Below are 22,680 nucleotides of genomic sequence, written 5' to 3' on the forward strand. Positions count from 1 at the left end.
CAGGGCAGCATTCCCACACTCCGTGTTCCATCCCTGCTGGATAATGCTGCACCGCTGCTCCGCAGGGTGGGGGGCACTGCCTGGGGTGGGAATCCAGCCAGAGAACCAGGCTGGCTCCGTCCTGGCACAGAAGGGATGCTGCTGTCCCCGTGTTTTGTGCCAGAGCTGAGCTGCTTGTGTTGGATCATCTCTGAGATTGGGGAATTTGGGACTGGCGGGGCTTGGCTGCACCCCAGGATGGTGGGAGCTTACAGAGCTCGTCCCGACGGACTCGGGTATCCCACATCCCTGGGGGTCCCACATCCCTGGGGCTCTCACATCCCTGAGAGTCCCACATCCCTGGGGGTCCCACATCCCTTGGGGTCCCAGATCTCTGAGGGTCTCACATCCCTTGGGGTCCCACATCCCTTGGGGTCCCAGACCCCTGGGCTTGGTGGCTGCTCACCACCATGGAATTCTCTCTCTGCCATGGGACCTGGCAGTGGTGGAGCTGCAGGGGGAAGGAGGGGATGATCCACCTCCACCAGCCCAAAGGGGCAGGATAAAAGGGAGGGAGAAAGGTTGGTCCATCCTCCTGGCACAGCAGACGCACCCCAGCCCATGCTCCCGACCTTCCCCAGGCTCACGCTGTGGTCAGGATTACCCAGGATTAGCAGGGAGCAGTGGAGCAGAAATCCAGAGGGAATAAAACCAGGCACTGAGAAACTCCACCACACCCTCATGGCAGGAAGGAGACAGGGCTGGGATATCACCAAGGAAGAGCGAGGGAGGTCATTGCAGCTTCCTCCACAACAAGGGAAAATAAAGCAGCCAAAAAAGTAACAAGAATTGGGAAAAAAAACAAAAACAAAAACAAAAACAAAAAACAAACCCGTGCTGGGAAAAATCTAACAAAAATTGGAAAAAATAAAACCTCTGGATGCTGGTGCTGGGAGCTGTGAGGAATTCCTGCTCCTGAGCAGAATGAAGTGAGGGGGTCTGAGGGAAAGGCAGTGCTGCCAGCTCATGATTTTGTCATTACTCTCCCAGTGTTGGCTGTGGATTTTAAAGTCCAGCTGTGGGAGCCGTGGGATACACAAGAGCTTGGCTTGCAGCAAAAGGTACATGGAGAGACCTCATATTTTGCAAAGGGGAAAAACAAACAAACAAAAAAAAAAGGGTGAAAATATGACTCGAATAGTCATAGATTGAAATCAAGATCAGAAAGAAGAATGTAAATAGTTTGGAGTATATTCCTTTTTTTTTAAATAAATCCAGTCCAGTTGGAGTTGGGATTTTCCAGGCAGACCTCTGCTCTCCACAGTAGGAATTCCAGGCCTGCCTGGATGTTCTGAGTGCACGGGATAAATATATTACAGTTGTGTGAGTTGCTCAGATTGCTGTGCTAACACTGGTCATAAAATTCACCTTAGATATAAGGCAGGCTGCTCGGGGAAGGGGGCTAAGTGCACTCAACAAATAATGAAGAGAAATAAAAATAAATATCAAATGGCCCATAAAATCAAACAATAATGGTAACTAAAAAGTTCCTGGATTTGCTGCCAGAGGTAAAATCCCATCAGCAATATGAAATAACAAGAAATACCCCCCTTGGTTCCTTCTCCACATGACACAAGTCAGCACGCCTGCTCACCAGAGTCGTTATGGAATACATCTTCCTTCCAGGGTCTTATAAATGCATTTTTCCTGCTTTGAGAGACCTTCTGGGGTTCAATTTAACTGGGATCTGGGGAACATGTGAAAGGCATTTACAGCATCCAGCCCGGCCCCGCTTTTCCTGCAGGGGAAGCAGAGGTGTAACGCTCACAGCTCCCATCGCTGCCCCACCTGGGATGGAGAGGGCACAGCCCTTTTGGGACAGAAATAGCTGCACTTCAAATATCAGGGCAGACCTAAAAATATCAGGGTGGACCTAAAAATAACAGAGGGGAAGCGTTTGTTTGAAGCCTTTCACAGGTCGGGGTGTGCTGATCAGGTGAGGGGCAGCTGAGGGAGCTGGGGAAGGGGCTCAGAAGGAGCAAAGGAGGCTCAGGGGGGACCTTTGGGCTCTGCACAGCTCCCTGACAGGAGGGGACAGCTTGGGGGTGTCAGGCTCAGCTCCCAGGGGACAACAGGACCAGAGGGAACGGCCTCAGGCTGGGTATTGGGAAAATTTCCTCATGGTCAGGCTCTGGAAGGGGCTGCCCAGGGAGGTTTGGAGTGCCCTTCCCTGGAGGTGTCCAAGGAACTCGGGGATGTGGCACTCAGAGCTCTGGGCTGGGGACAAGGTGGGGATCAGTCACAGCTTGGACTCGGTGGTCTCGGAAGTCTTTTCCAACTTAAATAACTCCGAGATTCCATAAAGTGACCCCCAGAGAAAGGGGAAGGTGTCAAATTAAGCCGAGCTGGAAGCTGGACAACCACGAGGTGTTGGGAAGGAGGGGCAGGACCCCCCCCCAAACACCAGAACAAGGAAAAGAGCACCCCTGGAGAGGGGGGAGAGCTGGGTGGGAGCTCCTGCAGCGCCAAATTCCAGAACGGAACACCAGGAGGGTCCGTCCGTGGCCTCTTCCCGTGCTGACATCTCCTCCTCTGTGCAGGTCGTGTCTAAAATAACAAGGCCCCGAGGTCCTGGCCGGGGTCTCCGTGTGCTTCAGCAACACAAATAGCAAATTAATAAGCACTGCTTCCCTTTCTCCCCAAGGTTCTGCGAGGCTTAATTAATGAATGTCTGTAAAATGCATTTGGAGCTGGGAATGAAATGTGCTGTGGAAATGCCAAATATTTTTAATGCTCCAGCAGATTTAGGAGGTTTAAATAAGAAAAATACACAGCTTTTCCTCTTCGAAACAGATTGCTCTCCTTGAAGCAAAGAGCTCCAGAACATGAAGTTTTCATCAGGCTGACTTGAAAGGGAGTTTTCACGGCTTTCCAAGCGCGTTTATTCTCATGTACGAATCCCCCCCTTTCCCTTCTACAGATGTGGACACCGAGCATGGGAAATCAAAGAAATCTACCCCCGGCCGTTGGCAGGGCCAGCGCTATGAATAATTTCCTGATTCCCACTGATGATTGGAATGCCCCCTCGAGCAGATGCGAGCCGGCTTTAGGAATTACACGGACCCCGCGTGGCCTCGGTGGCTTTGGGGAGAGCTGGGAGGGCTCTGATGCCGACCATGTGTGGGGACGGAGGCGGTTTTGGCACCGGGAGGCGCAGGGAGCTCCGGTGACATGACTGCACCCTCTGGAGGGTACTGCTGCTCCTGCACGTGCGGCTTTTGGCCAAAAATCCTGCTGCAGAACGGCCCAGGCGGCCTGGCAGGAGGTTTTGTCCCCACCAGGGCCGTCCCCGCAGTCCTGGCTGGCTGCACATGTGATGGGCCCCGCAGGTGACACGGAGTGATGCGCAGGTGACACTGGGTGTGGAATCCCGAGGGAAGTGCTGGGATTTCCAGGGCAGGCTGCAGCAAAGGACATCGGCTGATAACGCTCGGAGGGAAGGGACTGGTGGCCTGCGGGGTGGCGACAGACCCCTGCGACCCCGCAGCTACAGGGCGGTGACATCTCCTGGGACATCCCTGGGGACCGACCCCCAAGTCCTCTCAGCCGGGAGGCAGTGGCAGACCCTCAAAGTCCTGAGTCTGGGGGGTGACAGAGTCCTGGTCCCTGCGGTCTGGGGGGTGACAGACCCCCGATCCCCTCGGCCACGGGGAGGTGACAGCCCCCAATCCCCCAGCCCCGTGGGGAGGTGACACACCCCAATCCCCCAGCCCCATGGGGAGGTGACAGCCCCCAATCCTCCAGCCCCGTGGGGAGGTGACACCCCAAAATCCTCCAGCCCCGTGGGGAGGTGACAGCCCCCAATCCCCCAGCCCCGTGGGGAGGTGACACCCCCCAATCCTCCAGCGCCGTGGGGAGGTGACAGCTCCCAGTCCTGTCTGGGGGTGACAGCCCCCAATCCCCCAGCCCTGTGGGGAGATGACAGCCCCCAATCCTGTGGGGGGGTGACACCCCCCAATCCCCCAGCCCCATGGGGAGGTGACACTCCCCAATCCTGTGGTGGGGTGACACCCCCAATCCTCCAGCCCCATGGGGAGGTGGCAGCCCCCGGTCCTGTCTGGGGGTGACAGACCCCCGATCCCCTCGGCCACGGGGAGGTCACAGCCCCCAATCCCCCAGCCCCGTGGGGAGGTGACACCCCACAATCCTGTCTGGGGGTGACACCCCCCAATCCCCCAGCCCCATGGGGAGGTGACACTCCCCAATCCTGTCTGGGGGTGACACCCCCCAATCTCCCAGCCCCATGGGGAGGTGACACTCCCCAATCCTGTCTGGGGGTGACAGCCCCCAATCCTCCAGCCCCATGGGGAGGTGACAGCTCCCAGTCCTGTCTGGGGGTGACACCCCCCAATCCCCCAGCCCCATGGGGAGGTGACACTCCCCAATCCTGTCTGGGGGTGACACCCCCAATCCTCCAGCCCCATGGGGAGGTGGCAGCCCCCGGTCCTGTCTGGGGGTGACAGACCCCCGATCCCCTCGGCCACGGGGAGGTCACAGCCCCCAATCCCCAATCCCCGTGGGGAGGTGACACCCCACAATCCTCCAGCCCCATGGGGAGGTGACACTCCCCAATCCTGTCTGGGGGTGACACCCCCCAATCCCCCAGCCCCGTGGGGAGTTGCCAGCCCCCCCGGTCCCGGGGAGAGGTGCCAGCCCCGCTCTCCCGCGGGGCGGTGACACGGCGGTGGCGGCGGGGCGGCGCCAGGCCCGGCGGGCTCGGAGCGCAGCCCGCGGCTCCCGGTCCCCGCCGCTGCTGCGCCTTTAACGCGGCGGCCCCGCCGCCTCCCCCGCGGCACCGGCGGCGGCGGCGGCGCTGGGCGATGGCGGAGTCCGGCGGGGCCGAGTTCGGCGCGGAGCGGCCGAGCAGGTGAGCGGGGCCGGCGCGGCCTAGGCCGGGCAGCGGGGCCGGGCCCCATCGGCCCGCGGGGCTCCGCGCCTTCCCCCGGGCCCGGGGTCACGGAGCGCCGGCCCGGCCGCACCCAGAGCCGCTGCCCGGGGGCGCTGGCGGGCGGCAGCACGGCCCGGTGCCCGGTGCCCGGTGCCCGGTGCCCGGTGCTCGGTGTCCGGTGCCCGGTGCTCGGTGCCCGATGCCCGGTGCCCGGTGCCCGGTGTCCGGTGCACGGTGCACGGTGCCCGGTGCTCGGTGCCCGGTGCCCGGTCCCCGGTGTCCGGTGCACGGTGCACGGTGCTCGGTGCCCGGTGCCCGGTGCTCGGTACCCGGTGCTCGGTGCTCGGTGCTCGGTGCCTGGTGCCCGGTGCCCGGTGTCCTCGGGGCATTGTCCTGAGCGGGGCCCGCGGGAAGAGAACGATCGTGATGAGCAGCGACGCTGTTGCTCATGGGGTGTCTGAGGTTTGGGGGAGGCTCTGAAGCAGAAAATAGCGTGAATCCTACAGTGAATCCTACAATGAATCCTACAGCGAATCCTACAGTGAATCCTACAGCGAATCCTACAGTGAATCCACATGGTGAATCCTACAGTGAATCCTACAGTGAATCCTACAGTGAATCCCACCCAGTGAAACCCCCCAGTGAGTTCCACCCCGGGTCAGCTGTGTGGAGCCACCAGCTCTGCGGGTTTGTAGGGGCACCAGGTGTAGCAGCTCCAGAGACACCCAGTTTTTGGTGGTTCAGGCCCATTCTGCTGCCCCCCATCCCCTCTGCTGTGCCTGCAGACCCCCAGTCCCTGATTTTGGGGGGTTACTCAGGCTTTGAAGGCAGCACAGGGCAGGTGGTACCTGTCAGGGTGATGTGGTACCTGTCAGGGTGATGTGGTACCTGTCAGGGTGATGTGGTACCTGCTGGGTTATGTGGTATCTTTTGGGGTGATGTGGCATCTTTTGGGGTGTGGAGTACCTGTCAGGGTGTGTGGTGCCTGTCAAGGTGTGTGGTTCCTCTTTGGGTTTGTGGTATCTTTTGGGGTGTGTGGTACCTGATGGGTTATGTGGTACCTGTCAGGGTGATGTGGTACCTGTCAGGGTGATGTGGTACCTGCTGGGTTATGTGGTATCTTTTGGGGTGATGTGGCATCTTTTGGGGTGTGGGGTACCTGTCAGGGTGTGTGGTGCCTGTCAGGGTGTGTGGTTCCTCTTTGGGTTTGTGGTATCTTTTGGGGTGTGTGGTACCTGATGGGTTATGTGGTACCTGTTGGGTTATGTGGTACCTGTTAGGGTGATGTGGTACCTGCTGGGTTATGTGGTATCTTTTGGGGTGATGTGGCATCTTTTGGGGTGTGTGGTACCTGTCAGGGTGTGTGGTACCTGTCGGGGTGTGTGGTTCCTCTTTGGGTTGTGTGGTATCTTTTGGTTGTGTGGTACCTGATGGGTTATGTGGTACCTGTCGGGGTGTGTGGTACCTGTCAAGGTGTGTGGTTCTTCTTTGGGTTTGTGGTTCCTCTTTGGGTTTGCAGTATCTTTGGGGTGTGTGGTACCTGTCAGGGTGTGTGGTTCCTCTTTGGGTTTGTGGTATCTTTTGGGGTGTGTGGTACCTGTCGGGGTATGTGGTTCCTCTTTGGGTTTGTGGTTCCTCTTTGGGTTTGCGGTATCTTTTGGGGTGTGTGACACCTGATGGGTTATGTGGTACCTGTCGGGGTGTGTGGTACCTGTCAAGGTGTGTGGTTCTTCTTTGGGTTTGTGGTTCCTCTTTGGGTTTGCGGTATCTTTTGGGGTGTGTGGTACCTGTCGGGGTGTGTGGTACCTGTCAGGGTGTGTGGTCCCTGTCGGGGTGCGTGGTTCCTCTTTGGGTTTGCGGTATCTTTTGGGGTGTGTGGTACCTGTCGGGGTGTGTGGTACCTGTCAAGTGATGCTCTGGGTGTTGCAGGTGGTACCTGCTCACGGAGGAGTTCCCGTTCCCAGGGTTTCCCTGTCCTGGTGTGGGACGGTGCTCGGGAGTTGTGGTGTCTGTCTCGGGGATGTTTCGCTGGTGCTGCCTGGCTGTCACTTCGCCTCAAAGCATTGTTTATCCTCAGCTTCGCTCAGCACTGCCTCCTGAAATAACCCCCGTGTGTGTCAGCCGTGGAGGGGAAGCTCTCCCAGGCATTGTTCAGTCTGAAGAAGCCTCTCTGAATCCTCACTGATAGATATATTCTATTTTTTCCCCCTAATAACCATCTGTGCTCTGTGAAGCTCCATGCTGTGTCACCTGCAGCATCTCATTTTATCCCTCTGTGCCTCCTTTTCCTTTCTCAGACAGGAATTCCAGCACTTCTCACTCCAGGTGTTGGTAGCACTTCTCCCCTGGCACTTGGGAGTTCCCTGGGTGTGCAGCAGTGAGAAATGGAAGTAATTTGTTTCAGGGCTATGATAAATCACCCAGGCTGGAGCTGCAGCAGTTTTATTCCCCTGAGCTGCAGCTCCGTCATGTTCCCTATCGTGTTTATTTTCTTTGTTAATTTGAAAGCAAAGCCCGTTCAAGTTTGGATCCAGCTTCTTGTTGGTCGGCAGTTTAAAGGGTTTTTTTTGCTTGTTTGAAGGTGGATTTATTGGGCAATACGAGGAGAAACCTGCTGGAGGACTTTGGATGTGCTGTGGAGCGTGAGGAGGATTCCAAGGGCATTCCCTGTCGGCAGTGATTCCTTGTTAGGTGCTTCCACTTGTGACTTTTTTGCACTTCTTATTTGCTCTCTGAGGCAGGAGGACAGAGGCTCCGGGGCTGTTTCACACGTGCCATTTGGATGGTGCACTGCAGCTCCAACACCACGGGCAGAATTTCCATCTTTGGAATTGCTACCGCTTGCCCGGGAGCTGTGTGGCTGCCCTGAGCAGGAAAATTCACTTCTCTGCTGGGATCCTGCTCTTCCATTCAGCACAGAACAGGCTGTGCAAGACCATGGGGACAAAAGGACACGCTGATGGCACGAGATAAAGCCACTCCTGGGCATAGAAAAGCAAACGGCCCCAATCTTCTGTTTTGAAATAAACTTGGGGTTTGGGGTTTGGTTTTTGTTTTTGTTTTTTTTTTTTCTTCTTTTCCTCCTTGGGTAGAATTTCATGACTTACAAATGGGTTTCCTATTTTACTCCCAGCCCTCTTCATCATGTAGAGGAAGAGTTTCAGGCTGCAGAATTCACTCTGCAGCACTGGGGATGTGCTTTGGGAGTGGGGAGAGGAAATGTGGAACCCTTCCGGACCCTCAGCAGGAGAATCTTCTGTGCTTGAGCCATCGTTGCTGCAGCATTGGTGAGGTGCGGTCAAAAAAAAAAAGCAAAGCAGGGTCACAAAATCTGGGAAGAACATCATCCCAGATGCTGGAGAGAATGTCCCTTTGCAAGCCTTTCCATGGGAATTAATTGAGGAGTCCAGACTAGCTGCTGAGGAATTAATTGGGAATAATCCCCTGAAGGACACACAGGAGTGTTGGCTGTGAAAACCAGGATGAACAGGCAAGGTCTTATCACAAATGTCTGGGTTCCCATCAAGGGAGTGCTGACCTGAGCTTCCCAAACTTTATTCCTTCTGAGAAAGTGGTGGGAAGGAGAGAAATGTCCAGGAGGATGGAGTAAAACCACAAATCGGGGAAGATAAGGGCTGTGAGCCTGCCTTGCTTTGGTGTTCCTGTCATCTCCTACAGCTTTACCCTTCAATCAGGCTTGGTATTTTCTTCCCTTTTGGAGCTGAAGTGGAGTTTTTGTGGGGTTTCTATGATCTATCCTCTGCCACATGGCAAGTTTCAGACAGATTTAGTTGTTAGATCTGGTAGACGTGGTGTAAATGTTTATGCTCGAACTGAATCACTGTAAAAATAACTGCTGCCTGCTCTTGCAGTGTTGGGAGAGTCCTGAGCTGGGGGCTTTATTTAGACCAAAAGTAAACTTGGGGGATGCTTTAGAGGTTCCTGTCCTACCTCTGAGTGTTGTGTGGCTTTGTAAGGAGGAGCCTTGCCCAGCAGGACGCTGGTTAAAGTGTCTCTCCCACTTTCTCATTTATTTAAGAAATGCTGGAGTTGCACAGAAATTTGGGATCTTAAAGAAAAGCTGTTCTGGTGGCCTTGGTGGCTCTGTTCAGGGCAGGGTGGCACAATGCCTGTGCAAGACAGAGCTGCCCACGGAGCTGGGAGAGAAAGCAATGTTGTGATGGGGACAAACCTGAGTGCAGAGGGTTCAGGTGAGGAGAGGAGTGAGCTGTAAGCAGATTTGAGCTGGAATTTGACGCTGAGTGCTGGAAAACACCAATTTCTTCATTTCCACGGAAGGAATGGGGCGTTTGCTGCTGCTCTCTGCTGTTCCATCACTTTGTGCTGGTTTTGCCTGAGCTCCCTGGCTGCTGCCAGGCTCTAGTCAGGAGGGTGGAGGTGCAGGGAGGGCAGAGGAGCACCTGCTCTGCACGTACCTGCTCCTGCTGTTCTATTGCCACACTGCCCAGGCTGTGCAATCCTGCTGCACAAACAGCCTGGCACAAGCACTGCTCCCAGGACCTCCGGAAAAGCTGGAAGTTTTCCCGACTTCTCCCCAGGTGTGGAGTGGGGTGGTGGTGTGGGACAAAGTGGGGAGTGATTCTCTTGCAGTGGGGACCCTGCCAGAGCTGCTGGCAGAGCTGGCACGGGGAAGGTGACCCAGAGGTCGCTGACCTGTGCAGAGCCCGGGCAGGTCCTGGCAGGTTTTTGGATGGACGTCATGGCATGGATCAGCTCTGCTCGCCTCCCGGGGATGACAGGGTGGCACTGGAGCGGGCTCAGGGCAGGAGGGAGTGTCCAGCAGTGCCGTGTGTGGCCCAGGTGACACTTTTGGGGTGGCCTTGGTGGCTCTGCTGTGCTTCCCGACACCACTAGGTGCCTCCCGGCCTTTGCACTGCTGGGAGAGGCTCAGGAGCACCCGCTGCTCCCCCGGGCTGTTCCATCAGCAGGGCACAGCTCGCGTTTTTGGCTTATTTTGGACGTGGCACCGCTGTAGTTCTGCAGGGTTTGACCCTCAGCTGGGCAAACGTGCAGTGTTTAGGGCAGAGCTGTCAGGGAGTACTGAGTGCGTAAGGAGGCTGAGCTGGGGGTGTACATGGATTTTATGGGATGTAAACTCCACACTCTGAGTATTGAGTGCGTAAGGAGGCTGAGCTGGGGGTGTCCGTGGATTTTATGGGATGTAAACTCACGCTCTGAGGGTGCCTGTGTGCCTGGCTGTGTCACTGCTGTCACACTGCCTGTGCCTGCCACAGTCACGGACGTGCTCCGAGTGCGCTTTGTGTTTGCTCTGTTTGTTCCTGGCTCAGAGGAATTAGGTTTGGGGCTGACCAAAACGAATCACCGTCGAGTTTGTGGGGTGGGGGAGCATCTTCCCGTTTTCAGTTGTTGTGACAAGAGCAGGTCGAGGTGGTGACAGGGCAGGGAATGGGTGGTGATGAGTGTCACCTCTCCAGCTGTCACCTTTCTGTTGGGACCAGCTTTGGGCAGGACTGAGGAAAACCCCAGTACAGGACAAAACCCTCTGTGGTAGCTTTAAATATGAAAAAAAGAGAAATGGCAAATCCTTGTCATTAATCTCACTGTGACATTTTTGCCCCTCCAAGCCCTGGTGTCCAAGCCTGGGCTCGTGGACCTCTCACCTGAGAGTCCACTGGTCCTTCTGGCTGCTGAAGAACCAGCACCAAACTCCTTTTCCCACTGCACCAGCACAGAGATGCCTCTGGCTCTGTGACAGAAACATTTAAAAAATCTGATTCTGGGTTGTTTTTTTTTTTTTGTTGCCGTTTTTCTTCCTCCCCACAATTTCTCCTGGGTACAGCATGTCCTGCCCAGAGCCTCACGTTGAAACCCCGGGCGGTGGCAGAGTTGAACGTGTTCACATTTTTCACCCTCCACTTTTTTGCTGCTCTGTTTTACCAGGCCAGCCAGCTTTTTGACAGCCATCCACAGTTTTATTAGTGCAGAAACCAAAATCCCACCTCTTTTGGCTTGCAAACAGCCTCCTGATTGATGCCTGGGAGCAGAATAAATTCGTGTGTGTCTGCTGGGCCCCGAGTGAGCCCGGCTCAGAAGAAAAGAAAAACAGAGATTTTGGAAATGTCTGAGACTTCTAAGGACATAAAAAATAATATTTAACAAGTAAATAAATTGAAAAGCTTCTTGCTGCTTTACCTCTGGGCTCCAGGGTGTACCTTGGTTCCAGCCTGGGGGAAATGGGATGCAGATAAGGAAATCAGGGGACCAGCAGGACCTGAGACGGAAAGCACTGGAAAATGAACCAGGTGCCTCCTGGCTTCTGTAAAATGCAGCTTTAATTGCTGTTTTCACGAAGCTGCAGGGCTGAATCCGGCCTGGGTTGGCTGGCAGTGGTCAGTGTGGGGGCACAGCAGTGCCCAGTCCCATGCCAGTGCTGACCATTCCAGCTGCTGGAAGAGGGACCAGCCTTTGGGGCCCTGAAACAGAACTAAAAAAAAGCTTTGTTTGCTGGGCTTTGTCCTTTTTCTTTCTTAAACAGTGAATGTTTCTTTGCTCTCCCTTTGCCAAACAATAATTTCCCTTAAATTCAGAGGCTGGAGACTTTTCAAACTTTCCTGTTGCACTCGAGGCGTTTTCCAGAGGTCCATTATTTTCACACAAAGTATCACTCCTCGTGAAACTCAGCCCCATTCGTAATCTCTTTATTTGAGCCCTGCAAATTGCCAGTCACTTTTAAACAGCGATATTAGTCTCAGGCTCTCTCCTTTTATTTATTGCTTTGATGAAAGAGATGGTGTCAGGAGTGGAAAATGAGTGGAGGCAGAGGAGGGAAATGGGAGAAATTAAGGGAAGGAGTTGGAAAAGAGAGCAAAGAAATCGATTAAATACTTTTTTTTTGCGCCCGTATCTTTCTTGAGGATGATTATGTTTCGCTGGAAAACATCCCCTTCATTCAGAGTGTTAATATTTAATTAGTTGCTGATCATTAAGTGCTTATTGTGGTTTTCTGATTTGGCCAGGAAACGCTGTAAATGCTGCTGGGAACAGAAGTAGGTTAACGGGGCAGGTATTTTTGTGCCTCATCTTCCTTGCCCCCGAACTTCCAAGGAAACTCCTTGCTGTGTCTTCTTAGAGGGATGCAAAGGCCACGGGAACGTCATCCCAAAATCCCAAATGAGAGTCTGGGAAGCAGCAAATCCTCAGTGAAGGGCTCAGCCTTTCTGCCCTAACGTAGCATTTGTGAGTGTGAAGTGCTGAAAACTCATTTTTGTCGTTTGGGCATGTGATAGAAAGCCTCAGGATCTGAAATATTACAGTCACCATGGCTACCAGTGACTTATCTGAGGGAGTTTGACTTTTGTTTTGATTTTAAGTGTCTTAATTGTAGTTTAAAAATCAGAATCTAAATGTGTTTTTTTTACTTAGGCATGAAACTAAAGGCATTAAATGATTTGCATTATTAAAATATCTATAATGCTGCCTGTCAGAGGTTCCTAAAGAAGGTCCTTAATATTCATACCTTATGTTCTAAATAAAGTTACTCTCCAGCTTTATGGGAGTTCTGCTTCTCTCACCACAAAAAATCCCTTGCAGGTGCCTCGCTGGCTATTTTGCAATCCCAGCCCTTTTTGTTTAGCCTTGGAAAAGCTGTGCCACTCCATACCTGGTGCTTTTCCACACATTCTGCTGCTTTTCCTCCTTCCCCTCCTGTCCCCCAGCCGTTCCCTGCAGGGTCCCACCTCTGGAGCTGGCGTTTATGGAAGAGTTTGGCTGTTGGAAGTTTGCCCTGCTCAGGAACCCTGCCAAACCCCCTCGAGTTTCTCCTGGATGAAAAATTACCCAGCACCACCTGCCCAAAAAGTGGGAAAACGTGGGGATGCTGAGCTGGGGTGGAGAGCACCAAGCTGCCCCTCCTTCCACGTTGTAAAAGAAGAGGAGGAACACGACAGGCAGTGGCGCAGCCAAAGATTTTTCTCCCTTAATTCAATCACTAAAATGTTACAATCTGTCCTGCTCTAATTCTCTCCACTTGTACTTGTGCAGTGGTTGCAAACATGCTGAAATATGAACTCATGCCTGGTAAGCCTTTAATTCCAGCTTTGATGTTTTTAATCATCAGTACAGATTTGGTAAAAATGATTCATTAGCTCGAAACGCATCTTGGATTCCACGTGACGCCGTGGGGAACGGAGGAGGCAGCGCCAGGGGCCGCTTGTTCTTGGGACGTTCTCGGTGCCTGAGCTGATTCTTGAAGTGTGGCCCTCAACATCTCCGCTTCAGAGGCCTCTGGGGTGTCCAGGTGCCTCCTCTCTGCATCTGGTTTTGGTCAAAACCCGAGCGTTCCTTGCTGGGAAGTGTGTGAGCAGAGCCCGAGCTCGGTGAGCTCAGGGTGAGGGCTCCTCTCTGGGTGCAGCAGCAGGAGGATTTCTGGCCCTGTTTGCCTTCCCTGCCTGGAACCACTCCCTTAACCCTCGCTGGGACACCTCCACACCCTCCCCGAGCTCCGGGGTTCAGCTTGGGGCTGGTTTCCCCCACGCCGAGCTCTACCCCGCAGTGACCGCAGAGGATTGAAAGCAATCTGGCTTCAGAGCAGCGGCTGGAGACAAATCCTCAATCCCATTACTTGTTCCCTGGCTGGATCTGGGGTACCAGGGATGTTACCAGAGCCTCTGAGGCTGCTGCCCAAAAGGCATCGCCCTCCTGGCTCAGCGTGGCTGCCGGATTCCAGCTGCCCCCGCCGTGCGTGCCACGGACATAAAGATCCCTTTCACAGCTGTTTCCATAGGGAAAGTGGGAATCCTGCTCCTGCAAAGCCACCTTTGTGCCGCTACAGCCAGGTGAGAGGCCCTGCTGGTGGCAGGCTGTCGGGATCCTCACCGAGGGGTGTTGCTGGGGCTGTGATTTTTGTGCCCTGCATTTTCCCAACGGAGAAATTCGGCTGCAGCCCCGCGCCTGACCCTGCTCCAAGCCGAGCTGTTGAAGGACTCTCTGACCGCAGAAACCCCCGTGAAACTCCAGCTTTTTCAGGACAAAGATGAGCATCCCGAGGAAAATTCCAGAAGCTCTCCAGCCCTGCCTCCCAAGGAAAGGGAAGGAGCGGAATAAACACTTTCTCCCTGTTGTGCTGAAAAGCTTTTATCTCCCGGGGCACGTTCTGAGCTGCGAGGAGGAGACAAAACTCTTCCCAAGTTTCGTCTTCCAGGCTGTTCCTGCTGTAACAAATTGTTAAGCAACAAGTACACGGCATTTGGAGATCTGGGATGAGATAGCGACAGCCTCACAAAGGCGCTCTCACATGTTCAAGGCTTCCTTTTGTGCTCCGGGGTTTTATATATTTATTTTTCACTCTCTGGCATCCAACTGCTGCTCCTCTTCTTCCTTCATTCCCAGTGCTGGAGTGGGAGCCAAGGCCGTGGATTCAGGCGTGCTCCCGTGTCCAGCCAAGCCTGCTCTTATCACAAGTCCCTTTTTTCTCCCCGCAGAGCAAACACTGCTTGGTGCTGTTCTCTCACCTCTCCTCCTCCCACTTTGTTTTCCATAAATCCCTTACTTGATTTCTCATGCTTTGTGAGGATTTTGTTTTGTTTCCAGCTTTTTTTTTTCTCCTTAAAATCCTTTTGGTTTTTTTTTCTTTTTGCTGGACATTAGCGATGCTTTTCTTTGTTTTGCTTTTTTTTCCCCCTCCTTCAGGGTATTGTGTAATCATTGGATCCTTTTATTCTATCCCTGTAAATAGACAAAGGAACCAGAACACAGAGTTTTTTCCTGGAGTAGCTGTTCCATTACCTGTTGAGGTGAATCCCACATCCAAACACCTTTATTCCACACAGATGGGCCAACCCGCCCTGAGCTAATCCTGTAAATGTGAATTGAGGGAAAAAAAAAAAAAAAAGAATATTTGTGCAGGTGACGCTCGTTGTTTGAACCTGTGCTGCCTGTGGATGCAGGGACAGCATTCCCATAGGGATGAACCCGAGGCTGGGAAGAGGAATGCTTGAAATCAGTACCAAATAAAAACCACTGAGGAAAGTTCTCATGAGGAGACTCCTGGAGGAGATCGAGAGTGATGAGGTCACAACAAACTCGGGAATTTGGGCTCCTGCTGGATCTGTCCCTGTGGATTTTACCTGTCCAGCCTGGAGCTCTGGCTTTGCTGGGTGGCTGATGCTGTGTCCAGAGGGAGCATCACTTCGTGCTGCTGCTGGACCTTTCCTCCTTCCTCCCCCAGCAAATCCAAGCTCCAGGGAGGAGAGGGAAAGGGCTCTGACGTGCTGAGAATCCCTCCAATCTCTTCCCTCTTTTTCCTCAGGAAGAGCTAGAGTGGACAGACATTTCTTGGCTTGCAGAGTGTGGATAAAGGTCCTGTCAGCAGCTGCCTTTTTGCTAATCCTTTTTATTCCAGCAAGGAATACTCCACACTTTGCTCTGGGGCTCTTTAGAGTGCTTTGATTTTAGGGTGGGAATTTCAGACCACCCTACCCCAGCTGAGCACCACCAGCCATCCCAGCAGGAGCTCCCATGGATTTTGAGGCGCATTCTCAAGGCTGAGGAGCTTGAACCAGCCTGCCAAGGTTTGCTTTGTGCATCCCAGCGAGCTCCAGAGCCGCCCTCCCAGTGCTCTGATGGACATCCCAGATTTCCCCTCGCTCCCTCTCCCTAAAGCTTGCAGGAAATTGCAACCCGATAGGAGCGAGCTCTGTCCCTTGTCCCTCATTGTTTGAGGATTGTTTACATCCCCTTTTTTTGTTATCCCATCTCCCTGACTCTTCCCTGACCTCGCCGGCTCGTTTGGTCCATTGTGTGTGGCTGTTGTTGTTCCAGGGAGTTCTTAGGGAGGAGGGTTGGAGCAAACCCTGGGATTACTCAACCCAGCCTACTCCTTTTTGGCTCCGTTGCTTTATTCCACCTAAATAATAATAATAATAATAATAATAGTGATGATAATTCCCTCTAAGTGCAGTCCTAAGTGAACTCTCCCACTGTGGATTTGGGAGCAGCTCACGCACCTTCCCAGACTCGGGATATTCTCCTTGGGATTTTTTTGAGGTCACGTTTCCATAAAACATTTCTCAAAAACGCAGACACCAAGCAGCAGGATGCTCCTGGAAACATCAGCCCCATCCAGAATATTGATCCCTGTGTTTTCTCCCCAGGAGCACACAGGATCTTGATCCCGAAAAAGTCGGTCAGAGCTGGATTAAATTTGCAAATGAATTTGGGATTTCCCACGAGCGGGCTCAGGGAACCTTGCAGTCGGTTCTGGAGTTCTTTGCAGAGCATCCCACAGCCCCTTTCTTCCCCTGGAGCGGGGCTCCTGCTGCTCCCACTGACAAGTGCATCTGAGGGCAGGCAGATCCCGGGATGCTGCTGGGGAGCACGTGTGAGAGGCACTGGGAAAAGCAAGGAAATGTTTACGCTGGGAGGGGACTGTTGACAGTGCAGCTCAAACAGCTGACGTTATTCGGGGCAGCCAGGGCCGTGCAGTATTTTGCTTTTTGCTCCTCTCCTGGGGGTCAGGCAGAAGGGAAGGATCAAATGGGGCTGGCAGGGCTGTCCTTGGCCGGAGCAGGGAATCCAGCAGCTGCAGGCAGGGAAGGTGGTGAGGAGAAGCAGCAACTGTGACTTGGTTGAAGTCGAGGTCAGGGTGGACTCTGGGGCAGCTCAGCGCGGAGACACCAACATTCCTTGGAGGCTGTGGCCCCAGGAGATGTTTGGGTGGTGTCTGGAGCCCCATGTGTCACCAGTGCCAGAGGATATCTGGGCAGCATGGAGGTGTTTTGTGGAGAAGGGAGCTCCAGGTGCTGATGTTCTCTGGGTGGCTGCTGAGGTGGGAATTTGCCTTCCAGCTGCTGCCAGTTCCCGTGTGTCCCCATCTCGCTGGGTGGGTATCTGACATTCTGTGTTCGTTTCAAACCAGCCTGTCTCTCTTGTTCTGTTTTTAGCATGGCTGACAAGAACAGCACCCTGAAATGCACGTTCTCTGCTCCTGGCCACAGCACCACGCTGCTGCAGGGACTGGCCTCGCTCCGAGCCCAGGCTCAGCTGCTTGATGTCATCCTCACTATAAATAATGAAGTGTTTCAGGTTCATAAAGTTGTCTTGGCTGCCTGCAGTGACTATTTCAGGTGAGAATCCCGTAGGGAAGCAGGCACTTTCACCTTTCTCGTGGGTTTGCTGTCTCCCCATCCTCCCCCACCCCAGCCTCCCCACCACACCCCAAAAGTCCCACCCCACAGAAGCCTTTGGAGGTTTGGTTTGCTCCATAGATGTCCTGCAGGCAGGTAGAGGTTCAGGATCAGTCCCTCTGCACTCAGGTCTGTTCAGCTACAGCTGCTGGGCCAGGGCAGGAGCCCAAGCTCAGGTTTTGACCCCACCTGGGCAGGTGTTGGTGCTGCTTTTGCTGTTGGAGCCACTTGAGCTGATTTGGAAGTGGCAGTGAGGGCTCCAAAATGAGGCATCTCATCCTGCTGTTCTCTTTAACCACAACTGCTCTGACTGTAGGGCTCCCTGCCCCTGGGCTGAGAGCAACAAGGTCCTCATGTGGTCCCAGAAGGTCTGGGAGAGTTGTCCCAGCCGGTGTGGGCTGAAAACCGAAGCACTGCGAGGAGTTCCTGCAGCCAAATTAATGCACAGGGAGACAATTGCAGGGCAGGGAGTTCAGTCCTGAGTGAAAATAGGTGTTTTCATCTTGCCTCTGTCACAGAATCGCAGAATTGTGGTTCAGGTTGGAAAATACCTCCACGGTCATCAAGTTCAACCAGCCCAGAGCGCTGAGTGCTATGTCCAGGATTTCCTTGGACCCCTCCAGGGATGGGGACTCCAAACTGAGCGGGCACACAATTAATCCTGGAGCTGCTCTCCCCCAAAATGCTAATGGCACTGTTCCGTTCCTCCCTGCTGGGTGCAGGGCCACTGCCAGGGTGGTTTCACCTATCTGAGTAGGTTCCTCCTTAGAACTTCAGTGGTGCTCAAGAAGGTTGTCCTCATGAACAATGGCAGAATAAGAATCCAATTTTTGAAAACACTTTGTGTGTTTTTTTTTTTTTCCTGCGGGAAGGGGGAGGGAAAAGAGTGAAATTGAGGCATTTATATAATCAGCATTTTAGAACCATAACACTTTTGAAGGGGATTGCATTCTAGTTGACGATTTGTCTTCAGCATGGCGACAATAAAGGCTTTCCTCTCCCTGCTCCGCTGGTGCAGGAGCACACACGTGGCTGGGTGTCCTCTGGGGCGAGGGATCAGGGCTGGGACAGGGGATATGCTGGGATTTCTGCAGAATGCTCTCATCTGCTGCACAGACAAAGAATTGGGAGCAGCCTTCCTGGTCACTCGCTTACAGCAGGCTGATCTCACGTGCAGATATTTCCTTATTTAGGTCATTTAGGATTTCTTGGGTCTATGCTGGACGGCAGCAGGTTTTGTAGCCTGGTTTGGACAGGAAACTTGGAACTCCTGTCTTTTGACAGTGTTCCCAAGATATTCCTTTATTCCTGTGTGGATGCAGGGTCTGGTCAGCATTTTTTGGGGCTGACTCGAACCTTGGAGCCGGCGCAGGCAGCTCTGGTGACACCACAGATTTACCTTTCCCATGGAAAAGAGCAGGTGGGAAAAAACAGCCCGAAAAGTGCAGTTTTAAGACCTTTTGTGCGACATTTCACGGATTACTGGGACGTGTGTGCAGTGGCAGGGAGTGGTGACACTCCGCGTCACCCCGTGTCACTCCATGTCACCTGCTCTGACTTTGCCTGACCCACAACTGCTCTGCCCCTGCCCCTTGAGCACCACGGGGTGCAAACCTTCACCCCCTGGGCAACAAAACCCTCTGGAACGGGCTGTAAATGGCCCAAAGGGCCCAAAAGGGCCCAAACCCCACAAGTGCAGCCCCGTCCCCATCCCGCCCCCGGTGCTGGGAGCTGCGGCCTCCCAGCCCTCGGCGTGGAATGTGCTTCCTGTGGAATTTAGGAGCCTCCCAAGGAGGTGATCCAGGGCCTAAGCTCTGCGTGGCCTGGGCGAGTGATGTGCTCGCAGCTGTGCTGTAACTGAGCCTTTTCCCCCCATTTTTGTTTAATTGCCTGTCAGCCCCCTGCTGCAGGGGCTGCGGCTCCCATTTTTTCAGGCCTTGGGAAGGAGCCTTGGAGGGGAGGTTCTGCTGGAAGACCAAAGCTGTTCGTGAGATGTGTTGCACCTGCAATTTTTGAGCCGTTTCGTAGCTCCCTGCGAGGTAACAGGATAACAGGGCCTAAGGGCCTCGCTGCCAGGAATCACTGGCCTCCCACCACAGGTGTGTTCCCTCCTTGTGCTCCCAAATCCTAAACCTAAGCCTGAAACCCTTCAGGGTACAGCTCCCAACCTCTGCTGGTGCAGATCCCGTGGGATCTGGTTTTTTCTGGACATCACGGATTCGTTGGTGTCCAGAATTGTTCACTCTGGCAGCTCTGCCTCTTCCTGGAGCTTGCTCCTGTGGTCTGCTCTTACTCCTGCTGCCAGTGGGATTGAAAAACTTCTCCGGTTGCTGAGTATTCCTCCTCAGTGCACTGTTTATGCAAGCCTTATGTAAGTCATTGCACACTCTCATTTCTCCCGGCTCGTAGAGATTTAGCCTTGATTTATTCCCCCATTTCCCCACCCTAAGAGAATCAGAGTGTTAAATGAAATCCAGTTCCGAGGTGCTTCATCTTTTGCTTAATCAGGGGGGATTTTTTTGTTTGTGTTGCTGACCTGCAGGGCGATGTTCACGGGCGGGATGAGAGAAGCCAGCCAGGACGTGATCGAGCTCAAAGGTGTGTCCGCCAAGGGCCTGAAGCACATCATCGACTTCGCCTACAGCGCCGAGGTCACTCTGGACCTCGACTGCATCCAGGACGTGCTGGGAGCCGCCGTCTTCCTGCAGATGGTGCCGGTGGTGGAGCTGTGCGAGGAGTTCCTCAAGTCCGCCATGAGCGTGGAGACGTGCCTCAACATCGGCCAGATGGCCACCACCTTCAGCCTCGCCTCCCTCAAGGAATCCGTGGACGCCTTCACCTTCAGGCACTTCCTGCAGATCTCCGAGGAGGAGGATTTCCTCCACCTGCCCCTGGAGCGCCTGGTGTTCTTCCTGCAGAGCAACAAGCTCAAGAGCTGCAGCGAGATCGAGCTGTTCCGCGCCGCCGTGCGCTGGCTGCAGTTCGACCCCGCGCGCCGCGCCAGCGCCAGCCAGGTGCTCTGCCACATCCGCTTCCCGCTCATGAAGTCCTCGGAGCTGGTGGACAGCGTGCAGACCCTGGACATCATGGTGGAGGACGTGCTGTGCCGCCAGTACCTGCTGGAGGCCTTCAACTACCAGATCCTGCCCTTCCGGCAGCACGAGATGCAGTCCCCGCGCACGGCCATCCGCTCGGACGTGCTGTCCCTCGTCACCTTCGGCGGCACCCCCTACACCGACAACGACCGCACCGTCAGCTCCAAGGTCTTCTGCCTGCCCGACGCCGGCGGCCGCCAGTTCCGCGAGCTGACCGAGATGGAGGTGGGCAGCAGCCACTCCTGCGTGGCCGTGCTGGACAACTTCGTCTACCTGGTGGGAGGGCAGCAGCTGCAGTACCGCAGCGGGGAGGGCGCCGTGGACATCTCCTACCGCTACGACCCCCACCTCAACCAGTGGCTGCGCATCCAGGCCATGCAGGAGAGCAGGATCCAGTTCCAGCTCAACGTCCTGCGCGGGATGGTTTACGCCACGGGCGGCCGCAACCGCTCGGGCAGCCTGGCCTCGGTGGAGAAGTACTGCCCCAAGGACAACGAGTGGACCTACGTGTGCTCCCTGAAGCGCAGGACGTGGGGCCACGCCGGGGCCACGGTGGGGGACAAGCTGTACATCTCGGGGGGCTACGGGATCTCCGTGGAGGACAAGAAGGCCCTGCACTGTTACGACCCCGCCGCCGATCAGTGGGAGTTTAAGACGCCCATGAACGAGCCCAGGGTGCTGCACGCCATGGTCAGTGCCAACAGCAGGATTTACGCCCTGGGAGGCCGCATGGACCACGTGGATCGGTGTTTTGATGTCCTGGCCGTGGAATATTACGTCCCCGAGACGGACCAGTGGACCACGGTGAGCCCGATGCGCGCGGGGCAGTCGGAGGCCGGCTGCTGCCTCCTGGAAAAAAAGATTTACATCGTGGGGGGCTACAACTGGCACCTGAACAACGTGACCAGCATCGTGCAGGTCTACAACACGGAGACGGACGAGTGGGAGAGGGACTTGCACTTCCCAGAGTCTTTTGCCGGCATTGCTTGTGCCCCCGTCATCCTCCCGCAGGTGACGAGCCAGAGGTGACTCTGGGGGGCTCTGGGGCTGTGGGAGAGGGAAGGACAAAACAGCTCCAGAACGTTCCTCCTCCTGCTGGGGAGTGCTGGCAAGCCAGTTCCATCAGCAGCACTTGTCAGCCAGGCAGACTGAACAGATGCTACAGCTGGGAAAAGCTTTTCTCTCCTCTCTGTCTCTCTTTTTTTTTTTTGGTGGGGGGTGCATTTTGCCAACTTTTCGTATTTTTAACGGCGCCACGCACTGCAAACATTGGCAGCTCAGGAGTCATTCACTCAGCACTGGGGTCTTGTTTCCAAGAGATCAGGTGAGGGTTTTTTTATCAATAGCTCCAGAAATAAAAATCATCGTGCGTCGCTTTGTTGGTTTTTTAGCAAATGACAAACAAAAAAAAAATACCAAAACCTGTGTAACACATTGACCTCCAGAAGCAATAAAAGGACAGTGGGAGCTACAAGAGCTCAGGTGCTTGGATTGGGAAAGCAGATCCCTGTTTTTCAAAGGTGACTTCTCCTTTTTTTCCCCTTCCTGAAAAAGGGAATATTTATCCCTGCACACCTCTGGTCTTCACTGCTTGGATCACGCTGCGATTCCTCGCCCCCTCCAGCTCCTCTAGTGCAGAAATTCTCCCTTAATTGGGGCGTGCAGAGTTTGCAGCACTAAAGCCATGGCGAAAGCTTGATTATATATAAACAGGCATGATTATTTGGGTTTAGAAGTGCCAAAAATTTGGCTGCCCTGGCAATAAGAGCTCTGCAGTCGTCCACCAGTGAAGCCAAGAGCTCCTGCAGATTCTGGGTCAGGATTTTCACCTTTCCCAACACCTTCATCCCAACTCTTCCTCCAGTAAAGGAGGCGGGTGCTACTCCTTCAGCAGCTGGAAGGTTTTCTTCCCTGCCACGTGAAATGAGCTGCTTGGCATCCCAAAATGATGGGAGTCCCAGTGGAATGTGGTTTTGTTGTTGTGGTGGTATTTTAAATTAAGAGGCTGGTTTAAGATGGCTCTGTCATTTTTGTAAAATCTTCACTGCACAGAACGCTTCCTGAACCTTCCTCTCCTCCAAGCCATTTCCCTTATTTAATTTGATGAATGAATTGCAAAAATCTCTGCTTCTATCAGGAATTCTGTTTCCAAGGGCTTTGTTTTGTATCTGTGTCAGCTTGATTTGGATGCACACGGTCTCCTTTTGTAGAGAAGCTGTTGCATTCTGCTCTGAAATAAATCCTGGGCTGCAACCTTTAGTGACAGCTCTAAGTGTCTGGTGTGCTGATGAATCCTTGAGAGGTCTGTGCACAACATGAGCTCCACACCTCAGAGATTTTTCTGGAATCCATGGGATCAGAGCACCTCCGGGTAAGGATGCAGGGGTGCTCGCATTCTGAATTTCAGATAAAAGCCATGCAGAATTTCCTCTGTTCCTCTCCATTTGTTGGTTTGCCAGTAAGAAATCGATGAAAAGGACGTGGTGCTGTATGG

General features: G+C 54.0%; 2 protein-coding genes across 5 annotated transcripts in view; one reads left to right on the forward strand and one right to left on the reverse strand.

Moving 5' to 3' along the window:
• Window positions 1–1,270: 1,270 nt before the first annotated feature.
• The window catches only part of COPE (COPI coat complex subunit epsilon), a 200,031-nt gene continuing 178,621 nt past the window's right edge, over window positions 1,271–22,680 (reverse strand). For all 3 annotated transcript variants that reach the window (XM_068173848.1, XM_068173846.1, XM_068173847.1), the window contains one exon: window positions 1,271–1,281. The gene's annotated coding sequence lies outside the window, so the exon portion shown is untranslated. The remainder of the gene's footprint in view (window positions 1,282–22,680) is intronic.
• KLHL26 (kelch like family member 26) lies at window positions 4,705–22,451 on the forward strand. Of its 2 annotated transcripts, XM_068173841.1 has the most exons (3): window positions 4,705–4,906; window positions 16,849–17,031; window positions 19,634–22,451. In XM_068173841.1, the coding sequence occupies exons 1-3, from the start codon at window positions 4,860–4,862 to the stop codon at window positions 21,213–21,215; spliced, it is 1,812 nt and encodes a 603-aa protein (XP_068029942.1). In that variant the 5' UTR covers window positions 4,705–4,859; the 3' UTR covers window positions 21,216–22,451. The 2 variants fall into 2 exon arrangements, with proteins under 2 accessions (XP_068029942.1, XP_068029943.1); XM_068173842.1 differs by lacking the exon at window positions 16,849–17,031.

The sequence above is a fragment of the Anomalospiza imberbis genome, chromosome 27, assembly GCF_031753505.1.
Source record: "Anomalospiza imberbis isolate Cuckoo-Finch-1a 21T00152 chromosome 27, ASM3175350v1, whole genome shotgun sequence".
In the NCBI taxonomy this organism is placed as follows: Eukaryota; Metazoa; Chordata; class Aves; order Passeriformes; family Viduidae; genus Anomalospiza; species Anomalospiza imberbis.